This window comes from Canis lupus, chromosome 19 (genome assembly GCF_011100685.1).
Source record: "Canis lupus familiaris isolate Mischka breed German Shepherd chromosome 19, alternate assembly UU_Cfam_GSD_1.0, whole genome shotgun sequence".
Classification (NCBI taxonomy): Eukaryota; Metazoa; Chordata; class Mammalia; order Carnivora; family Canidae; genus Canis; species Canis lupus.
Genome location: NC_049240.1, coordinates 39,571,975 through 39,596,510, shown reverse-complemented (window position 1 = coordinate 39,596,510; position 24,536 = coordinate 39,571,975). Strand labels below are relative to the sequence as shown.

Below are 24,536 nucleotides of genomic sequence, written 5' to 3'. Positions count from 1 at the left end.
GTTCAAACTTCTAAATCATCTATGTAAGAGTATACTTTGAAAAATCTCCCTTTCACTCACTTTTTTCTGAAAAATATAGTTTTTAATTTTTCCACAAAAAATTGTGTGCCTTTTCAAGGGAATTTCTATTTTTTACTCAGATACTGGATAGCATAAACATAGACGTTGTTTTGTACTTTACTTATTTGTCCGTTTTTTGTATATGTAAGTAATTTCATCCTTTGTTATGGCTACATTATATTATTGAGACATCCATAGTTTCTGGGGTGACAAGAAGTTTAGGAAGTTTGCATATGATGACTTTTTTTTTTTTCAGGAAATGGGAAACACAGTTATGTGTTTAGAGAAATGGGAAAGTAGAGAATTGAATGAGTGTTGACACAGTGTGAAATATTGCTGAAAGGGAGAGTGAGATAATGAGATTAGTGTGATAGAATCAGCAGCAGCACCAAGTAACCATTTGAGAACAAAAATTTTAGATATGTTGTGGAACCAATGCTCTCAAAAATACGATTTCCCCAGCAACACCCAGCATTATAGGTACAATCTTAGAAAAGGCTTTTGGTTGGATCTAAGATTTTTTTTTTTACCACCTTGTGATGCATGGACTGAAGAATAAGGACATTTTGTGATCTTGATAGAATGAAAGGTAATGTATGGGCTGAGAAATCCATACAAGGTGAGGAAAAACATGAAGACAGGAAAGATGTGAATATGGGAAAAGTGGTCAGTTGACAGAAAGGTCCTGATGTGATAGTGAAGATAGAGTGATTATAAGTAAACAAGTGGGTGAGAAGACTGGGTCAGTATAGAGTGGAATGTCTGAATTTACCAGATAGAGCTGTTTTTCAGGCACTGCTTTTCATGGTTATAGCCATGGGACTGGAATGTTTGAAGGAGAGTTTTAGGTCATTGGAGATAAGGAATGTGAGGAACTGAGAGGGCACTAAAAGTCATATTGTAGGAAGCATGTTAAATGAAAACATAGCTGGGAAAGGGTGACAAGAATAGTGAGAGTATTTCATATCCATCTCTACAAATGCCTATATTATTGATTGCCTACTATATTTAAGACATTATTTCAGACCTGCCGGCAATATAAAGATGAATAAGACATAGTGCTTGGTTTTATGAAGCCTATAGAAATTTGAAAAAGAGAAGGCTTAGGGGGAACAAATCTTTAAATATTTAAGGATCTATCATGTTTTAAAGGAATTACACTTTTGTCTTTGTGGCCTCAGGGCAAAACTGTTATCAATGAATGAAACTTAATAGGGAGGTAGATTTTGGCTTAATATGAGTAAGAAGTTACACATACATGTGACAAAGAAATCATATAATATTATATAATAAAACTGGAATGAAAATACTATAATCAAGTATGCTAATAAGTTAATTGTTTTCATTTTTTCTTTATAACCTATGTGTAATGTTATCTATAATCTGCTAATTTCACTTAGCATTACCTTGTCCCATGCTTTAACATTGTCTTTCTCAGTTGTTTTATTTTCTTTTATTTTTACTAATTTAAATATGGTGCATTGCTTTGGAAAAATGATCATTTTAACAAATCAAACATGGAAGAAAAGTTTTTTAATACATAAAATGAACTGAACTCTGCTATTTCTTGCTATGTAGAAATAACCATTACTAAGCATGTTTTGATAACCTTCCTTTTAGATAACTTCTCTCCTTAGGTTCATAAGAGAGGAGAAGGAAAGAGAGATGGATAGGTAGGCAATTTTATAGGGCCATATTATACATACTCTTTGGTACTGTGCTTTTTCATTGAACACTATTTCTAGACTATCTTTCTATATCAGTAACTAAAATATGTCATTTTTGTTAGCTGCACATTGTATTTTATATGTAAGCCATATGGCTTTATATTATCTTTAATTCTTTAAACAATTCTGTAAGAATGATGATATTACATCCATTTTATAGATGAGTAAACTGAGATTTAGAAAGATTAAGTCCCTCGTCCAAATCAAAAGCCTAAAGTAAAAAAGCAGTAATTTAAACACCTCTCCTCACCATTTTTCTTCCATTCTCCTTCTGGTGTCTGAATTATTTGGTAACTCATGTCCATCTCTATATGATTCACTAAATAAATAGAAAACATGTAAATAAATTAAATATTGTTCTCTAAAAGATTGAGTAGTTGACTCTTTCTTAATCAACTTTTTATCTTATAATTATTTCCATATTTTGGCAATTTTTTAAATAGGAATGTTGTGTTCCTCCCTTAGAAGACTCATAATATCTAAGGCCTCTCTTTTTGTGATGTTAGTAGCTGTCAACATTCAGTACTGATCTATATCTTTAGACATTGCAAAAGGGCTATAGTCTCATACTCTTCCTTCATTACTTGACATACCTCTATAAAGGAGAACCTCCCCTCATCTATTACTTGGAAACTCATTCATTCAGTTTATTTAGAAAGAGCAGGAAAAAATGTGTATTTCTCTTTATTTATTAGTTTTTGAAATAGCAACTTGTTTGGCTAACATTCTCTAATGATTTCCAGTAAGGGCTTTCATTTTTAAAATTGTTTAGTGTAAATCTTGTAACTTTGTTCTATTTCAAGTGGGTTTCTTTTTCCGCTGTTCTGTAATCCTTGCATTTTTATCTGAATTTTAGGATTAGCTTGTTAATTTTTGCAAAGATGTCAGCTGAGGTTTAGATTATTTGGGGAAGTTTTGCCATTTTAATAATATGAACTCTATTCAGTTAATAAACAGATGTCTTTACATTTATTTAATTTCTTTCTATAGTTCTGTGTAGTTTTCAGTGTATAGTTCTCACATTTTTTTTTCATAGATGCCGTTTATCAGGTTAAGGAAGTTACTTTGTAATCTTAGTCTGCTAAGTGTTTGAGAATTTTATTTTATTTTTTTTAAAAGATTCACGTATTGTTTTAAAGACTTTATTTTTTCTTGAGAGACACACAGAGGAGAGAGAGTGAGAGAGAGAGGCAGAGATACAGGCAAAGGGAGAAACAGGCTCCGTGCAGGGAGCCTGACGTGGGACTGGGTCCCGGGTCTCCAGGATCACACCCCAGGCTGAACGCGGTGCTAAACTGCTGGGCCACTGGGGCTGCCCAAGAGAATTTTATTTTTAATTCACTTTTTTCCAATTCACTTTATTGATGATGGTTAAATTGTCCCACCTTTAACAAATGGGACCATTTTCAATGCGGTCCTTTTATACGACACTACTAGGCTTTGAATGCTTTCTTAGTATCTGATGTGAGATGTTCCAGGATCATATTGTACATTTTTTTCTTTAGTTCTTTTCAGAATATTTCCTGGTTTTCTGGAAAGATAACCCTCAACAGCTTCCTAAGAATAGTGCATAGAAACTAAACCTTTTCAATTCCTATATAACCGTGTCTAGATAATTTCGAAATTGATAATTTTATATTTCTGTGTTGAAAATCATTTTTCCTTAGAGTTTTGAGGTTAGTTCTTCATTGCCTCTAATTCCAAGGTTGCTATTAAGAATCACAGTAGTTGATGCACCTGGTGGCTCAGTCTGTTAAGCATCTGACTCTTGATTTCTGCTGAGATCATGACCTTAGGGCCCTGAGATTGAGCCCCACATTGGGCTCCCTGCTCATTGAGCAGTCTGCTTGTCTTTCTCTTCTCTGCCCCTCCCCACTGCTCACATGCACTGTCTTTCTCCCAAATAAATTAATAGACTTCAAAAAAAAAAAAAAAAGCACAGAATCGCAACACCGTTATCATTTTTGTTCCTTTGCATGTTTTATATATATTCATATGTCTCTCTATTTTGAAAGCTTCTGAGTTTGTCCTTTATTGTGGTTAATCTTTAATTTTATGAAAATATGCCTTTGTTGGGTGTTTTTGTTTTTGTTTTATTCTAGTGATAGTAGGTATTTTCTTTTAACCTGGTAACTTGAGTGCTTATACCTGGAAATTACTCATTTTTACCATTTTTTCTCCTTTCCTTCAATATATTTTTCTGCAACTTCTTTTATTTATGTATTGACTTTCTAATTTTTTTTCTTTTTTTGCTTTTTGGGACATTTCTTCTTTATTACCCAGCTCTTCTGTTGCATTTTTGTTTAAACTAAAGAAAATTGCTGCAATCTTATATATATTTTTAAGCTTTTTTTCTTTTTCTTTTTCTTTTTTCTTTTATTTCTTATACCTTATTCACTTTTCTTTCATAGCCTCTTGTTTTGAGATGCTTGTTGCTGCTCAGGTTTTTGGTATTATTTTGGGATTTTTTTGTACTTAATTTTCTTCTGTTGCTGCGTCGTATGTTTGCTCTGAATTTCTTTTCACATTGTCTTCATCTCTGTTGTTCATATTGGATGCTTTCTTCAGTGCCTTTTGATCCATGAATGTCCACTCATATTTAAGATTGAAATTGTAAAAAAATGGTTAGAAAAGCTTTTTGACTAGAAAAGTATGGAAATCCCTAAATGTTAATATGTGGGGATTGTCTTTTTGTGACCTCTTAAAAGTTTAAAAAAATTTTTATTTAAATTCAATTCAGTTAACATACAGTATATTATTAGTTTCAAGAGTAGAATTTAGTGATTCATCAGTTGCATAAAACACCAAGGGCACAGGTGCCCTCCTTAATGCCCATCATCCATGTACCTCATACCCCACACCCCACCCACTTCTTCTCCAGCAACCTTCAGTTTGTTTTCTGGAGTTAAGAGTCCAGGGAGATTTGCCTTCCTCTATGTTTTTATCTTACTTTATTTTTTCTTCCTATCCCCTATGCCCATCTGTTTTGTTTCTTAAATTCCACATATGAGTGAAATCATATGATATTTTTCTTACTCTGACTGACTTACTTTGCTTAGCATAATTCCATCCATGTCATTGCAAATGGCAAGATTTCATTTTTTTGATATACAATATTCCGTTATATATATATATATATATATATACCACTTCTTTATCCATTCATCTGTTGATGAACATCTGGGTTCTTTCCATGTTTTGGCTATTGTGAACATTGCTGCTATAAACATTGAGGTACATGTGCTCCTTTGAATCACTATTTTTATTTCCTTTGGATAAATACCTAGTAGCTTGGGTATCCCTAGGTGGCTCAGCAGTTTGGCACCTGCCTTCAGCCCAGGCGTGATCCTGGAGTCCTGGGATCGAGTCCCACATTGAGCTTCTGCATGGAGCCTGCTTCTCCCTGTGCCTGCGTCTCTGCCTCTCTCTCTCTCTCTCTTTGTCTCTCTGTGTGTGTGTGTCTCTCATGAATAAAAAAATTCCTAGTAGCTTAATTGCTGGGTTGTAGGTAGTTCTATTTTTAACTTTTGAGGAACCTCCATACTGTTTTCCAGAGTGGCTGCACCAGTTTGCATTCCCACCAACAGCATAAGAGGATTCCCCATTCTCCACATCCTCACGGACATCTGTTGTTTCCTGTGTTGTTAATTTTAGCCATTCTGACAGATGTTGAGGTGGTATTCATTGTGGTTTTCATTTGTATTTCCCTGATGCAGAGTGATGTTGAGCGTTTTTTCATGTGTCTCTTAGCCATTTGTATGTCTTCTTTGTGACTTCTTAAAATTCTTAAGAGAAAAAGGTATCCTCCACTTGTGTGCTGTATGTGAAGCTTTAAACATAGCTACCATTTTTGTGGCATAAACAAAGGAAGCAGAATAATGTTCTCAATCCTCAGTATGTAGACTTTATCTCAATCTGTCTTGGTTCCATATGGTACCTCCCTCCACCCTTCTACTATTCTTAGTCCTTTAGGCTTGAACATTAGTTCAGTTTCTTTATAGAATAAAACTATTGTCTTGTGAGGGTAAGATAGTAACATGATGACATGGGAATGACTAGAGAATCTGGGCATTTAGCCATTCCTTATACAAACTTTTCATCCAGTGTCCCTGGTTTTAGCTACCATGTCATACTTCCACCTTCTAAGGTACCTGACCTGATGCTCTTAGTTTCTGAGACATTCTAGGAATTTGTGAACAGCCCTCTTCAAGTTGTTACTATATAGCTTTTCTGGTTTCGTTAGCTTCTTCAGGTTTATTTCTGCTTTAGAATATGTTCACATTGTTGACTGTTGTGGTTTTTGGTGTTTTTGTTTTTGTTTTCCATTATCTTTGTCATGGTGAGTTAACACATTCATATTGCTTTGTATTCGTTTTGATTGAGGATAAATGTATGTGTTTACTCACCATAGTTTCTTTGTTTGTTTGTTTAAGATTTTATTTAGGAGTGCCTGGGTGGCTCCATCGGTTAAGTGTCTGCCTTCAGCTCAGGTCATGATCCCAAGGTCCTGGGATCGAGCCCCACAAGGGGCTCCCTATTCAAGGGAGGCTGCTTTTCTCTCTGCCCCTGCCCTTGCTTGTGCTCTCTCTCTCATTTACTCTCTCTCTTAAATAAATAAATAAAATCTTATAAAAATATATAAAGATTGCATTTAAATTCAAGTTAGTTAACAGATAGTGTATTATTAATTTCAGGGGTAGAATTTAGTGTTTCATCATTTGTGTATGACACCCAGGGCTCATATCAAGTGCACCTGAATGCACACCACCCAGTTACCCCATCCTGCCATCTACCTCCTCTCCAGCAACCCTCAGTTTGTTCCTTATAGTTAAAGAGTTTTAACCAGGACATTGCCTCTACATACTTTCTCTTTACCATAAATTGTTTGAAATTCCTTATCCACTGTTTCTTCTCTCGTTCTCTTTGGTCTTATTATTTAATAGCTTTTAAGTTCATTTCTTCTTGTTTTAGAAGGTTTTCCATAGAAATAATTGATAAATGTGATTAATTTGCTATGCTTAATTATATGTCCATTTGCAAACTCCAGTTAGTGCTTTAGTTTTTGCTTTCTCAAGTATTTCTATTCTCAAGAACCGTGGGGTATATTCATTAGTCACTTCATCCATTTGTTTATTAGTTCATAAATCAGTTACTATATGTCAGGCATCATACTAGATGCCAGGAATACAAAGACATGGTGTTTGTTCATAAGAAGCTTACACTTAGGCTATTCACAATTCTAACTTAGCTCTGCATAAGAACTACTAAGTCATAATTTAAATTTGAGATATTTCGTGAAGTAATATATTTTCATACATCTGGGTAAAATTTTGACTTGCTTCCAAATGTATCTAAATAGTTAGAAAAAATAGTTATTGGATTCATATGTTTGCTTATCTCCATAATTGAGATACAGGTGTATTTTGTTTAGGTGAGTAGTTTGCTTCAGTTAAATCAGCTTCTTTTGGTCCTGATCACTATTTGATAGTTCAATTATATCTTAATATTTGCTCTGCTAAAGAAACATAAAACATTATTTCTATCTATGTGAATTTTTTATATATATTCAAGCATCTTTTCCCTGACTTGGTTCCTAGTGGTTCAGAATCTGCTATTTTACAGAGCTCGAAGAACTTTACTAACAGGAGATGAGTGTACTCCTGAGAAGCCATCTGTCCCATACACATGGCTCAGCATCTGAATTCTTATATTCCCTTAAATGAAACAGCAACTTCTTACTTTTTCCTGCATTTTAAAGTTTAGAGCACTCAGGTATCCAGTTTACTGATAAACATGTATGGTCTTCTGGACAGTATATTGTGTCTCAGAATGCTGGACTTCCCAAAGTTTTTTTTATCTCAAAAGTCAGTTGAATGGTAAACATCCCCCTAACCAACTGTCTGACTGGATGCAAGAAATAATTCTGCATATCTTCCTCAAACATTTTCCATGTCTTTCATCCCATCAACTATGTTTAGGGTGGGAAAAAATTACAATTTGATGATTCCTTTTATCTGCAGCTTGATGACTTACTTTGTAATGTACCTTCTGCTCTTTTCGTGATGATATGTTACTTGAGTTTCCAAGCAATTTAATATATCAAGATTTGTGGAACAATTTTTCAGTCTATACTCCTATAACAGATCTTCCCCACTCTTACTTTCTTTTTCTGGTGTGTTTACATTAGGTTGGTTCCTCTTTGTAATTTGTATATTTTCTTAGTTGATCCAGTGTGAATTACACACTGAATTACACATTATTTAATATAAGAATAGAATTTTCTAAATTTCTCCCATTTTCATTATTTGTCCTAATTTTTAGTGTAAATGTTTCATATATTGTAGTGGAAAGACAAAATGCTACAGCTAGCTTTATAAAAAACAGTTTGGTTGTTTTTTATAGAGTTGAACATTAAAGAAAAAAGAAGATCCAAATAAATGAAGTAGAATAACATGTTCATAGACTAGAAGAGCCACAATTTTTGAAATGACCCTTCTTCTCAAATTGTTCTATTGATTCAATGTAATAATAATCCAATTTTCAGAAGGACTTTTTGGTAAAATTTGTATTTTAAATCTAAAATTTATATGCAAAAGCCAAGTATATCCCTCACATCTTTGAAAAAGAACAAAGTTGGAAAGCTCACACTATTTTTGTGTGTAGTCATCAACAAACTAGAGACATGTAGATCAGTGGGAAAGGACAGAGAATCTAGAAATAGACCCATACATATATGGCACATTGATTTTAATGATTTGTATGTTTTATTCACAAATGTTCATATTCTTTCCATAATCCTTTGAAAAAGGTGTTATTTTCTCATTTCACAGATAGAAATAGTGAGGATTAAAAGATTAAGTGATGAGTACAACATTATGTAACTAAGAGGTGCAGAACTCAATATTCAAACATTGGTCATCTGACTTCCACTCCCAGGATCTTGTTACTGCACCATGCAACTTACCTCCAACGAGGAGTGTGATTTAAATTTGGTGCCTCTACTTCATCTCCATTTTTTTTCTTTTCTCCATTTTTCTCTTTTTTTGCACTGTCACTCCTTTTTACAACCTTAGTACTTCCCTTAGTTAACTAATAATTTGAACTCTTTTATACTATGTCTGCTGAGCCCTGTTTGCAAGAATAGAACATTTTTTCTAGACACTGAAAACTACTTCCTGTCTCATGAGAGTCATTTGGATTGTCTCAGATTGTCCTTTGTGTGGTAACGTGAATCCTGATTTCCTTATGTGGTCCGATTTATTCAGAATTAAGTTGTCCTAAGAGTTAGCTCTGGGGAGAAGGGATTTTCTCATTAACACCTCATGAGCTATTTCTTGGGAGATAGACAATGTTTTCTTTATGTGGCATCTTCGTGCAACACGTGAAAAAAAGATGGTGAAATGAAAGTTGCACATTAAATCTTACTTCCTGCTAGTCCTTACTTTCTACTGCCAGATTTTGTTAAAGTTGTTTCTTTCCACTAATTGTTTCCTTCTAGAAAAACTGATCATCTATGTCAAGGTTGATACTGCAAGGTTGACTTAACACCTTCAGGGCAGATGTCGGGGTCTGTTAAGGAGGCACAGAGTCTCAAGGGTTCATACTTAGCTCTGGGCTTCCAACTCCTTTATTGTTAATTTTCTTTCCTGGTCCTCCTTAGTCTTGCCAGAAATTCCAGTTTTATCCTCCATGCTTAAGAACATCCAGCTAAGAGATATATAGGGCAAGGTATAGGGAAAGGGTGTGAAGATTCCATGACCTCTCTAGTCACTCCACACTCCCTCACATATCCTATATGTTCACCAATTAGGAAACTCTATAGTCAACTGATTTTTTAAAAAGATACAAGGCAGTTCTATGTGGAAAGGTGTCTTTTCACCAAATGTACTTGGAATAATTAGATATCCATATGCAGAAACAGACAGAAAGAGAAGAAAAGCAGAAACAGCAGCTCAATTCATATCTTACACCATATGCAAAATTTAAGTGAAATGGTTTGTAGAGGATGCTGGGAAGATGGCAGAGTAGGAATCATCAGGAATCTGTCTTCCCATCTAGACAACGATTGGCACCCACAGAATCTTTGATGTCATAATTTTGGAACTCTGGAGTGTATTGAAGACTTGCAACTTCCAGGGGAAGGCCTGGACAGTAAGTTTTAGTTAATTTCAGTCAATTCCAGCTCTTACCAAAGTAATAGTTACCATCTTCCACCTCCAGTCCCAAGGCAGACAGCTTCATACATCTTCCTAGAGCAAGTTGCACACAACTTGTGGGAACCAGAATGGGCAAAAATGACCCTATTCTCCAAATATCAGAGATTCTTCTCTGATAACTGATTGCTGCTTCTCAGTATAGGGGTGCAGATAAAGTGGGAGCATCCATTGTTGTTGCACCCATCCCCATTGCAAGCCCCTCACCCCACCACCACTTGTGGCTAAAGCAACTTCTAGAGAATTTAAGGGGCCGGTGCCATTTCCCCAGTTCTTCTTCTTTTTTTTTTTTTTTTCTCCATTTGGGAACCAAATATTAAAGATTAAGACATCCAAACACAACTGCGCATGAGGGTTAAATTTGAAAGTGACTGTGCATGCCCAGGAAAAGGCACAGGCTCAGAAGAGACCAGAGAAGACCTTAAGTTTATACCTCAGTCTTATCCTTCGCACAGAGACAGCTGACAAAAGTTTAAAAATAAATGAATAAATAATCAAAAGGAATAACAACAACAACAAAGAAAACCACAGTAGAACACAGAGGATGGGGAGAATCTGATTTAGTTACATTATTAGATTCAAACATTTAATTTTCAACAATAAAATCATAATGGATATAAAGTAACAGTAAAGCATTGGACAAATTGAAGTCAACTGAAAAAGACCTAATGACAGATCTAGACAAAGAGTAAAACAGCTTTCATAAAGATACTCAAAGAACTAAAGATGTGGAAAAAGTCAAGAAAATGAGGTTTGAACAAAAAATATGTGAAGAAGCAGAAAACCTAAAAAAGGAAACCAAAAAGAAATTCTGGAGCTGCAAAGTGTAAGAACTAAAATGAAAACTTAATTGAGGGTTTCAGAGACAGATCTGAGCAGGCGGAAGTAAGGATCAAAGACCTTGAAGACAGGACAATGGCAATTTTTGAGTCTGAGGAACAGAAAGAAAAAAGTATGAAGAAAAGCGAACAGAACCTAAGGGACCTGTATGAACCATCAAATAGGTAAACATATGCATTGTGGATGCCCCAGAAGAAGAGAGAAATAAAGGGGCTGAGAGAATATTTGAAGAAAGGAGGACCGAAAACTTTCTAAATTTGACGACATGATTATATATACCCAGAAGATTAACAGACTCCAAGATTAACTCAGAGACTAACACAGAGATACAGTATAATCAAATTTCCTAAAGACAAAGAAAATCTTGAAAGCAGCAAGTGATAAACAGCTCTTCGTATATAAGAAATCCTCAAAAACATTATCAGCAGATAATTCATCAGAAACTTTGGGGCATCTGGGTGGCTTAGTCAGTTAAGTGTCTGCCTTTAGCTCAGGTCATGATCCTGGACTCCCAGGATTAAGCCCCACATTGGGTTCTCCACTCAGCAGAGAGTCTGCTTTTCCCTCTGACCCTCCCCTCTCTCGTGCTCTCTCTCTCTTCTTCTTTCTCTCTCTCAAATAAATAAATAAAATCTTTTAAAAAAAGAGAGAAAGAAAGAAAGAAACTTTGGAGACCAGAAGGCAGTGGGCTGAATTACCATATGATCCAGCAATTTTACTTCTGGGATATATTCCAAAGAATTGAAAGCAGGATCTTGACAAGATATTTGTACACCTGATTCATAGCAGCATTATTCATAGTAGTAAAATGTGAAATCAACCCTTGTTTCCATTAATGGATGACTAGATAAGCAAAATGTAGTTTATACACATTTTCGAATAGTATTCAGCCTTAAAAAAAAAAAGAAAATTCTAACATAACTAGCAGTATGGATGAAACTTGAGGACATTATGCTGAATGTAATAAGCCAGTCTCCAAAAGACAAATACCATGTGATTCTTCTTATATGAGGTACTTAGAGTAACTATAAGTCATAGGGAGGTAAAGTAGAATGGAGATTGCCGGGGCCTGGAGGTATTGGTGAATGAGGAGTTATTGTTTAATGGGTGCAGAGTTTCAGTTTTACAAGATGAAACAAGTTATGGAGATTAATGGTGGTAGGGTATGCACTTTTATGAATTACTTGATACTCCTGAGCTATACACTTAGAAATGACTAAGATGACAAATTTTATGTTGTGTATTTACCACAATTGAAAAATTAATTAAAAATGAATTCTAAATTTAAAATAAAATTACTTAAGGGAAATAAAAGAGTAAATCTTTGTGACCTTGGTTTGTGCAAATTTCTTTTACTATATAGGATATAAGAAACATGAACTATAAAAGAAAAATGTGATGAAATTTATTACTTTAAAATTGAAAAAAATCTTTTTTTTGAAGATTTTATTCATTTATTCATGACAGAGAGAGGCAGAGGCAGAGGCAAAGGCAGGGGGAGAAGCAGACTCCATGCAGGGAGTCTGATGTGGGACTCCATCCCGGGACTCCAGGATCACACCCCAAGCTGAGGGCAGATGCTTAACTGCTGAGCCATCCAGGCATCCTGAAAAAAAATCTTTTCTAAAGATACCTTCTATTAAGAGAATGAATGGACAAGCCACAAACCTTATTTGTAAAGCACATATTTAATAAACAAGATATGTTTATATATATTTTTTTGTAATATACAAAAGAATTTATTAAAAATTATATCAAATCTCTCAAAACAATAATAAAAAAAATGTTAGTGTTAAATTAGGGACTTCATCTAAGAAGATATAGAGAATTCAAATAAGCACTTCAAAAGATGTTTGACATGTACTCACTTCGGCAGCACATGCTAAAAAAAAAAGATGTTCGACATCATTAAATATTAGACAGATAGTATTTGGAACCACAGTGAGATACCAGTCTACATGCATTAAAATAGGTAATATTTTACAAACTAACAATACCAAATGATGGCAACAATACTAAACAATGGATCTTACGTATATTGCTGGTGGGAATGCAAAATGATATAGGTTCAATTTCTTATGAACTTAAACATACCTCTACCATACAACTCAGGGGTCCCAATTTGGGTATTTAGTCAAGATAAATAAAAACATATGTTCACCAAAAAATCTGTGTGCAAATGTTTACAGCAGCTTTTTATAGTCACCTAAAACTTGAAATAATCCAGATGTTCTTCAACTGATTAATATAAACAAGTCATGATATAGCCATAAACTGGAATATATTACACATCAGAAAAGAAATGAACTACAAATACATACAACAACATAGATGAATTTCAAATGAATTATGGTAAGTGAAAAATCAGATTTAAAAGGCTGCACACTGTAGGATTATATTTATATATCATTCTGGAATGTGCACAACTATAGGGGCAGAAATGGTTTAGTTTTTCCCAGGAGGTGGGGATTAGAAAAAAGAATAGCTGTTAAGGGACATAAGGGAACTTACATTAAAAAAAAAAAAAAATCAAGTGTGCCTGGGTGGCTCAGTCGGTTGGCATCTGTGTCCGGCTCAGGTCATGATCCCAGAGTCCTGGGATCGAGCTCTGCTTTGGAGTTCTCACTCAGTGGGGAGTCTGCTTCTCCCTCTCCTTCTCCCACTTCTTGTGCTCTCTCTTTCTCTCTCTCAAACAAATAAACAAAATCTTAAAAAATATATTTTTAAAATCAGAGGGTAATTTCCAAATTCAAATGTTAACTCTGTATGTGGGCTTTTATGTGTTCACGTATCTGTATGTATGTTTCTAGGAGCATAGATAAGCATGCATATTCTTGGCCATATACTTCCTATTTCACCATCATGAACTAATAATTTGTGCCTATTGAGAAATGCCTTTTTAAAAATGTATGTAATAAAAAAATAAGTTTGTGTTTATTCTTACTTAGAAAAGGAAAAAGGAAATTTTACTTTGTAAATCTGAATGAGAAAATGGCTATATTAATCTCAAAGTAGTTTTAAGGTTCATGTTTTATAGACATTTAGAGACATTAAAATTTTGTTGTTAATTTTTGGTTCTTAAGAATTCAGTTTCTCTTATGTTTAATTTCACCTTAAACCATCCTGCTGCTATTTTGTACTTTAAAGTATATTTTTTAAAAAATATTTCTTTTTTATTATTTATTTACACCTTTCCCCTTTCATCTACATACCTTACCTCTTTGTTATTGCACTGACAAACTTGTATACTTTTCTTTCCTTGCCCTAAAACTAATGAACCTTACAGAATCACCCATTTATCTAGGCCCATTTCAAGGCTCCGGGAAGGGCTTTGGCAGCTTTCACAGGTCTTGTGTCCCTGTCATATTTATAGAAGTAGGCTATTTTAATATTAATAGATTGAAAGATCTCTTTCTAGTTCTTGAGTGTGTGTATGTGTGTGTGTGTGTATATATATTATGTTCTATGTATTATATGGGTATTTGTATTATATGCTGGTATTGGAGTATCAGCAAGCATTTTGGGGGTCACGGTAAGAGGAAAGTATATTGAAGATACATTTAGTTTGAGTTTAGAAGGCTATATTTATGTAGTTCTCAGTAATTTCCATGTATAGTTAGGTTATTGATAGTCAACTCAACATGGGAATGGCTTCCAGGAATATTCCTGGAGCAGGGATGGCAGATGTACTGGTTTGTGAACTTGTCCTTGGTACTGGTGCTGGAAGGACATGAATAGTGGAGAAGCAAGGTTGAAGTGGTACAGGGCCAGAATAATTTTTCAAATTCATAGAGCTGATATATAGCAGAAACTTGATAGATTTTTCAAATTTGACAATTCAGAAGTAATTTTATAACACATGCTGATAAGTTACAAACCTGAAAGAAACTTTTTAAAAGTAACAATAATAAAATTTGATCATCCATGCTTGGTTCAAGTCTGAAGTATATTTCTTTGTAGGTACAAGGTTGTCATGTGAAGAGGCAATCAAAGTATAAGCAGTAGAAAATGTAGAAAAGGCATTATAGATGTGTGTCCAATGGTCAGTTAATAAAAATGTGTTATTTTCCTGGATTTGGAGACATGGGAAGATTTATAAACTTCTTTTAATTGAGATAAAATTGGCATGTATCATTATATAAGCTTCAAGTGTACAACATTATATTAAACATCTGTATGCAAGAATCACCACCAAAACTCCAGTTACCATCTATCACCATACAGTGATCATCTTCACCCATTTTTCCCACTCCCCCATGGCCATTCCCTGTGTGACATTTCATTTAGCATAGTATCTTGAAGATTAAACCATGTTGTCACAAACAGCAAGATTTCACGATTTTTTTTTTGTGGCTGAGTAGTAGTCCATTGTGTGTGTGTCTGTGTGTGTATGTGTATACATATCACATCTTCCATCAATGGACATATCCATTTCTCAGCTATTGTAAATAATGCTGCAGTGAACATAGGAATGTATGTATCTTTTTGAATCAGCATTTGTGTATTTTTTGCATAAATACCCAGAAGTAGAATAGCTAGATCATATGGTGGGTCTAGTCTTAATTTTTTAAGGAATACTGTGTCCCATAGTAACTAGACCAGTATACATTCCCACCAACAGAATATGAGAGTTCTCTTTTCTCTACATCCTCTTTAACACTATTTCTGGTCTTTTTGATAAAAGCCATACCATCAGGTATGAGATAATATCTCATAGTGGTTTTGATTTGCATTTCCCTAGTAATTTAGTGATGTTGAACATCATTTCATGTGCCTGTTGTTCAGCTGTATGTCTTCTTTGGAAAATGTCTACTTAGATCCTCTGCCTATTTTTTAACCAGGTTGTTTTGTTGTTGTTAAGTTCTATGAGTTTTTTTTATATATTTTGAATATTAATCCCTTGTCCGAAATATGATTTGCAAAAAATATTCTCCGATTCTCTCCAACCTATGCTTGGTTCTTTTGAAGAGTTGCTTAATAGTTCATATTTGGCACAACCTACCTTTTATTCAATCATTTGTCTAAAATAGAGGACCTGGGATCCCTGGGTGGCGCAGTGGTTTGGCGCCTGCCTTTGGCTCAGGGCACGATCCTGGAGACCCGGGATCAAATCCCACGTCGGGCTCCCGGTGCATGGAGCCTGCTTCTCCCTCTGCCTGTGTCTCTGCCTCTCTCTCTCTCTCTGTGTGACTATCATAAATAAATAAAAAATTAAAAAAATAAAATAAAATAAAATAGAGGACCTTCCTGTTTCACACATTTTGGAAACTGAGAGTTAAGAAAGAAAAGGACAAGATCTGAAGTCAGGAATGTTTCCTAGTTTCAGAATCTCCTGGCTTTTTTATACCTTCCCCTCCAAAACACATACACAAATGAACTCTGGCATAGTTAAATAATCCCAATTCCATATTAAATATGATTTTCTTTTTTTAAAAAAAAGATTTTATTCATTCATTCATGAGAGACACAGAGAGAGAGGCAGAGACATAGGCAGAGAGAGAAGCAGGCTCCTGTAAGGAGCCCAATGCGGGACTCAATCCTGGACCTTGGAATCATGCCCTGAGCCAAAGGCAGACGCTCAACCACTGAGCCACCCAGGTGTCTCAATATGATTTTCATATTATTATATCAAAGATGGGATTTTATTCAAGCAGGACTTTGAATTCTGACTGCCAAGTTTGAATCCTAGTACTGCTGTTACCATCCTTGAGAGCTTGGACAAAATTTTCAACCTTTCTATGCTTCTACTTCCTTGTTCATAAAATAAAGATGATAGTGGTAGTTTATCACTTCATAGAGTACACTTGATTATACTGTTATCATTGGAACTGATGCTGTTGGCATTTGGGGGGATTTTTGGGGTTTGGGATTTTTCTTTATTTCTCCTATTTTTAAAATCTTCCTAAGCCTTTGAAAATTTTTGGGCTCTGGACACTTTAAAGACCTTCAGCTCAAGATCCTAAGCAATCTGACATCAGCACAGCCACTCTTAACTAAGAAGATCCATAGATTCAGTGGGCTTTGGGAAGGGAATTTGGGGATTATAGAGGGCAGAGATTGATATATGCAGCCCTCCCCCACCACTTTTTTTTTAAATTCATAAACTATTTCTTAAGAGCACATGTGGGTTCACAGCAAAATTGAGTGGAAAGTACAGGGAGTTTCCATATACCCCGTATCCTCAAAAATGTAAAAACTCCTTCATTATTAAATTCTGCACCACAGTGGTACATTTGGTATAGTTAATGCAGCTGCATTGACTCATTATTATTACCTTGTAACCATGGTTTACATTTCGGTTCACTCTTGGTATTATGCATTCTGTGGGTTTTGACAAAGATATAAAGCATGTATCTACCATTGTAGTATCATCACATGGAGTACTTTAACTGCCTGAAAATTTTTCTGTGCTTTGCCTACTCGTCCCTCCTTCCTCTATAACTTCTAGCAACCATTTATCTTTTATTACTTCCATAGTTTTGCCTTTTAGGGATTACTTAATAGTTGGAATCACATAGTATATAGCTTTTTCAGATTGACGTCTTTGACTTAGTAATAATCATTTAAGTTTCCTCCATGTCTTGTCATAGCTTGATAACTCATTCTTGTTTAGTGTGTAATAATATTCCACTGCTGGGATGTACCACTGCTTGCCCATTCACCTACTGAAGTATATCTTGGTTCCTTCCAAGTTTTGGTAGTTTGGCAATAGCATTCATATACAGGTTTTTGTTTAGATGTTGCCAACGAGCATGACTGGTATATGTATAGTAAGACTATGTTTAGTTTTGTAAGAAACTGCCAAATATTCTCCCAAAGTGGCTTTACCATTTTACATTCCCTCTAACAATGAATGAGATTTCTTGTTCCATATCCTTGTCGGCATTTGGTGTTGTTAGTGTTTGAGATTTTTTTTTTTCCTAAAGATTTTATTTATTTATTCATGAGACACACAGAGGCGAAGACATAGGCAGAGGGAGAAGCAGGCTTCCCATGGGGAGCTCAATGCGGGATTTGATCCCTCGACTCTAGGACCACACCCTGAGCCAAAGACAGATGCTCAACCACCGAGCCACCCAGGCATCCCAGTGTTTGAGACTTTAGCCATTCTAATAGGTATATATGGATATCTCGTTGTTTTATGTTGTATTTCTCTAATGATTTATAATTTTGTACATCATTTCATATGCTTTCTTGGAATCTGTATATCTTCTTTGGTGTGATGACATCTACATTTACATCTACATCTTTTGCCATTTTTTAAATCAGGTTCATTTTTCTTACTGTTTTAAGAGTTCTTTCTATATTTTGGAAAATAGTCCTTCACAGATATATCTTTTGGAAATATTGCCCCCAATCTGTGGCTTATCTTTTCATTTCTCTTAAATTGTCTTTCATAGAGCAGAATATTTTTATTTTAATGGTCCCACTCATTAATTACTTCTTTCATAGATTGTGTTATAGTGTTTATGGTCTTTAGCATTTTTTTCATTCTTTCTTAGAATTTTCATGTCTCTGTATATATTATCCATCTATTCTTGTTTTTTACTTTTCCTGTTAATACTTTTATCATATTTATCATCTTTTAAAAAATATCCTAGCATTCCTGCCATAAGAACTCCGATTCTGATGCTTATTCAGTCTCTTCAGACTATTTTTTAAGTTTCAGTATGCCTTGTAATTTTTTTTTGTTGAAAAGTGGATGTGATTAACTGAGTGAAGAGAACTTCAGAAAATGGCTTCTAATGATGTAGTGGTGTATGTTGTAGAGGGAGGGGAAGCCTTCTATAGTCTATAGGTCTCAATCTTTTTTTGAACTTATGCCCCTGGACTGTGAAATAAATCAGTGCTTCTCAGTGGCTTTTACCCCCTTAGTCAGGAAAGGATGTCTAGAAGGAAACAAAGTTGGATATTTTCCTTCTTTTTAGAGCAGTCAGGCTCTGATAAAATCCTGGCAGGTTAAGCTCCAATAAAATACTTTTTCTTAAATACAGGCCTTGTTAAGAACAGAATGGTCTGAAATGTTTCAAAATTGTTCCTTTTCTTTTCTCCATGCCAGAAACATCAGAGGATTTTTATCTTATATTCATTCACTGTAGAGCTTCTGTAGGTAAAACCCACACAAGTCTGGGGGTCCCCTGCGACTGGATCCCCCTAGAGTTTTTAACTCAGAGTTGTTCCCAGTGAGCTTCCAGCAATTCATCAGTTACAGTTTAGATTTGCTTATTCTGCTGCTGGTTTCCATGGAAGTTTTTTTCCACGGCTTCTGCTCTGGTCCCTTGTGATTCTCTGTATCCACCTGTATGTCTTTCCAATTTGGGGGGCAGTGGTTTGCCCTGTGACCTCACTTCTCTGACAAATCTAAGAAGAATTTGTTTAGATTTTTACTTGTTAGGATGGATTGGTAACTTCTAAGCTCGTTACATGCTCAACTGGAAACCAGAAGTCTCCTGTTGAAGGTTTTTAAGCTTAGATAATTTACATTTTAGGAAGTTTATTCTTAGTATTATGTAGGAGAGATTAGAATGGTCAGAGATGGGTGTGGTAAATAGCAACTAACATACCCTGGGATATACTTACTCCACTGAAGACAATTTGACTTTATGAGTTCCGTTTAATATCTCTTTTATCTTAGGAAGTATTTCTTTACATTTTATTTATGGTGATCAGAGTCACCATTCTGTTTAGTTGACACACAATGCTACTACATTAGTTTCAGACATACAACATAGTGACTCAATAAGTTTATCCCATTCTTGGATCTTTGTAGCTAAGTAGTCTTGGATGTCAAGTTACATTGACCTTCAGAATACTTGTAGTTTTCTAACTTATCGCATGGAAAATTTTATACATTCATCTTAAAATGTTGTGGGGTTTTTTTTTCTGTCTTTATTGCTCTTTTGGGGCTTTTTAAAATTTAATTTGTGTTAAAGATTGAAGTACATAAAATATACACAAATACACACACACGCATTGTTTTTCCTCAGAACTTAGTCTTGTGAATTAGTTGCATGATACTTGTAAGTGACCATAATGGGGACAGGGAAATGGTTGTATTGTAGAGCAGTGTTTTTTGACTTAATAGACCTAATGTTTACTTTTTTAGTAATAAATGCTGTATAGTGCTCCCGTTATAATACTTAAATGAAATTCATAGATACAGTAATCTCTGTCTTTATGTATGTTCCAAAAAACTAATAAAACCCCAGTATTACATAGAGGAGAAATAAAAATTATACAAACTATAATAAAATAATATGTACTTTAGGATGTAAATAGGTAGGAATACTACACTAGAAGGCAATTTAAAATAAGAACAAAATATGTATATTTATATACATATTGGATACTGGATGTTATTGAATTTATGACTGCCTTAATTATATGTACTATTATTTTACATACCATTAAGAGGAAAACTGTTCCAACTATACTGTTACAAATGTGTGAATATCAGTGATATTAAAGTGGAAAGGCATGAATCATTTAAGTAATGAAATTTGATATATGTGTAGAATCATTATGAACACCTGCTCTAGAAATGTGAGCTAATACATCTGTATATGTTTGCAGGTCAGCTACCACAGTCATGGTGTTAACAATATGATTTTTCCAAATTGGCAAGCAACTCAGAGTTACATTTCAAACATAAGAATATATAATAGTCTGTGGAATTAACAGCATTTGCAGTTCTTGGAAAATTTATTGTATATTAAAACTGTACAGAAAAATACTTTCTCTTTATAACCCTGGTTCTTGTTTCTCACTGCCTGCTCTTAGACATAAAACAAGCAGATTGATGTCTTCAACCCTGTTCTCTTCTTTACATTTTTGTTCTGTTTCTAGACTACAGAGACATTCATCTTCTTTGTCCCCAAATGTGGGTTTTTGTTTTCTCTATATATTAGTTATCTTGACTTTGAAGCAGGGAGAATATATCAAAACCTGGACTTACTGATCAAAATCGTTTGAAATTTTTCTTTTTTAACTCTGTGCATGTATTACTTCAAAAAAAGTATTATTTGAAAATATAGTTTTAAGGGACATCTGGTTGGCTCAGCAGTTGAGCGTCTGCCTTTGGCTCAGAGTGTGATCCTGGGATCCTGGATCAAGTCCCTCATCGGGCTCCCTATGGGGAGCCTGCTTCTCTCTCTTCCTATGTCTCTGTCTCTCTCTGTTTCTCATGAATAAATAAATAAATCTTTAAAAAAATAAAAATATAGTTTTAAAAATTTAAAAAACAACAGCTTAATGCTATAGGCAGCCTTCTAGTTAAAAGTAAGTTCATGTGGATACAATGAAAGTAAATGGCAAACAGATCCTAGTAAGGAAAGACTGGTTAGGTTTGATTTTGTTTTGTTGTTGGTTTTATTATTTAAAAGCCAAAAGTTGGAGGCGCCTCGGTGACTCAGTTGGTTGGGCTTCTACCTTCAACTCAGGTCATGATCCCGAGTCCTGGGATTGAGTCCCACATTGGTCTCCCTGCTCAGCTGGGAGCCTACTTCTCCCTCTGCTCCTCCCCCCTACTTGTAATCACTCTGTCTCACACACATATTCTCTCTCTCTCAAATAAATAAATAAATTTTTTTAAAAGTCAAAAAGTGGGAAACAACTAAAATGTCTGTCAACAGATAAATGGATAAATAATAGTGGTTTCTCCATATAATGGAATATTATTTGGCCTTACAAAAGAATGAATACATGCTATAGCATGGATGAACCTTGAAAAAAAACTGTGAAAGAAAAGTGAAAGGAGATAATCAAAAAGAATATCTAGTATCTGAGTTTGTGTATATGAAAGTTTAGGAAAATCTTTTGAGATAGGAAATTGATTAATGATTGCTTAGAGCTGGCAGGCAGGACAGTGATTAAGGGAGTGATAGCTAAAGATTATGGGGTTCCTTCTTGAGATGTTGAAAATGTTCTAACATTTACTGTAATGGTTGTCCATATTTGAGAGTATATGAGAAACCATTGAATTATATACTTTAAAGGGGTGAATTATATGACATTATGGATTATATTTCAATAAAACTGCTTAAATAAAAGAATAGGCTACTTCAAAAGTATATATAGTTACCATCAATTTTAGCAGGAAGGGAGTAGACATTTATAGATGGCATTTCTTTTAGCCTTTCCTCCCCATTTCATTTCCCCTTTGCAATCCAAACTTGAAGCAGGAGATTCAGCAGTACTGTGGTCCTGCCAGTACTCTTTAGAGTCATTGCAACCTCTAGCAGTCTGACTCCAGCCTAAAGAGAAAGGTGTTGGGAGAAAGGATTTCTCTAATCCAAGCATAGGGCTTACAGTCAATCAGTGGTAAGACACCTAGGAGGCAACTGGCTACAAAAGTTTCTTGTAGTTCATCCTCTTCTGGAAGAGTGAAATAACCTTTTTGTTATTTGAAATAAGCTTTTTGTCACAAGCTTGTTACAAGTGTAGTGGCATCTGAAGTTAGATTGCTCTGACTTATAAACAGACCTGCCCTTTTGGAGCAGGAATATCGGTGGTCTGAAGCAGGCAAGTGCAGCCTCTATGGTTGGCCTGTTTGAAGACATCTGTGTGTTGTCCATACCAGTGTGGAACAATTGTGCCAGAAAACTTCCATTAGCATGTTGTATTCTTGCAGAATATGTTGCATAAGTGGAGAGCATGCTAAATAATTGATTTTAATTGTAAACATTTCATTCTCAAAAAACAAAAGATCCAACCTCTTTTTCCCATCATTGGTAGTTCTAAACATTAGATTTTTTTTTTCCATAAGGTCAAAATGTAACTTAAGTACTATGATTGTGAATGGAAAAAATGGTGACATAATTGGGTATTGGCAAGTTATTTTTCCAGTTTCTGTAGTGTGTGAATTTTTAATATTAATAGACATAAAACATTAAAGGAAGTCAAACTCCCAGTAATATGATATATGAAAAGTATAAATAAGTCTAGTAAATCTTTTTTACAATGCCATAGTAAATCTTTTTTACAATGCCAGCACTTAGCTTTTTTTAAACAAGAATTGAATTTCTTTTTGATCACAACTGAGCAGTGTCTATAATTTTATCAGATAATAGTGGCATATATTCACTCAATTTTTCTAATTCTACATGCAAGTGTATGGGTTTTTTTTTTTTTTACGATTTTATTTATTTGAGAGTGATAGAGCACACAAATTGTGGAGAGAGAGGCAGAGGGAGAGAGAGAAGCAGACTCCCTGTTAAGCAGGGAGCCTGTTATGGGGCTCAGTCCCAGGACCCTGGGATCATGTCCTGAGCCAAAGGCAAATGCTTAACCTACTGAGCCACCCAGACCCTTCCAAGTGCATGTTTTTAACGTTGTCTATACTATTCTTGTATGTTTGTTATCAAAATGTGTGTAAGTTAAAAAATTAATGTTAACGAATTTCAGATTTCTCCAGTTGACACTGTTGTGCTAAAATATCACCAAAATGCCATTAAAATAAATAATCATTTAATTATCAGTATCAGTAATCATGATAGAACCTAACAGGAGTTTTCCTGTTGTTAATTATTCTCTACCAGCTATCTTCAATAGTATGGGCCCCTAGGAGATGATTAGAAATTTTTTGAGTAAGTTTTGGGTTGTCACAATAATGGGGGAAATGTTAGTAGGCCAGCTGTCTTGATGTCTAAGTTTAATAAATCTAATAGATTCCAACCCTTGTCTTCACACCTGCCGTCACTGTTTGGTGCTTCCAACTCCCAGTCTTCTCAAAAGTCTAGAGGACGTTTTCACTTTTGCAAGCATATTAAGTTGTGGCTTCTTTTCTTTTGCCAAGTCAGCTACCACTTATCTGTCAACATCAACTTCTAAACGTTTGTTGAAATTATTTATACTATGTTTCACCATTCTCTCTTTCATGGTGGGTTTCTGTCCTTTTTTTTTTTTCCTCCTAATTCCTTTACTGTATATCCAGTGGTTTCAAAGACCAAGTGATCAGCAAGAGATGAATCTGCCATACCTAACAGCTTGTTGGGAGATACCTTCTCTTAGAGGATATGGAAGGGTTTTAGGTGGTTTGACTGTTATGTAGACTAGCTGGTGTACTAGCAGTCAGTGCCTAATTGGGGCTAGACCTGCTAAGCACACTATTTGTAAGCCCACCCAAAATGCCAATGATACTTACAGTTTTCAGTTCATTCTAGCCTTGCATTAACTCAGCGTAAACAGTACATTAGACAATTAACATTTTCTATGGCTGAGTATGATGTGTAATCATTCTCATTACTCTTTCTCAAGCTGAGCTTTTAGAAACTGATTTGCATTCAGAAGTAACAGAAAAACAGTGTGATGGCTCCTTATCATTAAAAGGGAAAAAAATGGATAAATTGTTTTCCTATTCCTACCATTTAGCTTTGCTACATGGTTTTTCTTCATATTAACAGATTTTTTGGTAGAAGGCCTCAGTGGGATTGCAGAGGGGCATCAAATCTGAATGAACTTCATCAGCTATTAAGTGACATAATGATCAGAAGATTGAAGAATGATGTTTTAACCCAGCTGCCCCCTAAAGTCAGACAGCGTATTCCCTTTGATCTTCCATCAGCAGCTGCCAAGGTGAGAATGCTTGTTTGATTCAAAGGCTTACTTTAAGTCATGTTAATGAAAGATTATACATACTGATATTTGATAGAAGGAAAGGTCTGTTTTCTTAAAATAGGATTAATTAATAGAACATATG

General features: G+C 34.9%; 1 protein-coding gene across 5 annotated transcripts in view; it reads left to right on the top strand.

The window, feature by feature from the left end:
• ZRANB3 (zinc finger RANBP2-type containing 3) overlaps positions 1-24,536 on the top strand; it is a 299,116-nt gene that overhangs the window by 189,762 nt on the left and 84,818 nt on the right. For 4 of the 5 annotated variants that reach the window (XM_038565063.1, XM_038565064.1, XM_038565062.1 and 1 more), the window contains exon 7: positions 24,241-24,412. In XM_038565063.1, coding sequence (XP_038420991.1) covers positions 24,241-24,412 — 172 coding nt within the window. Of the gene's footprint in view, positions 1-9,916; positions 9,939-24,240; positions 24,413-24,536 lie in introns of those variants that run through there. The other variant, XM_038565066.1, reaches the window with a different exon arrangement.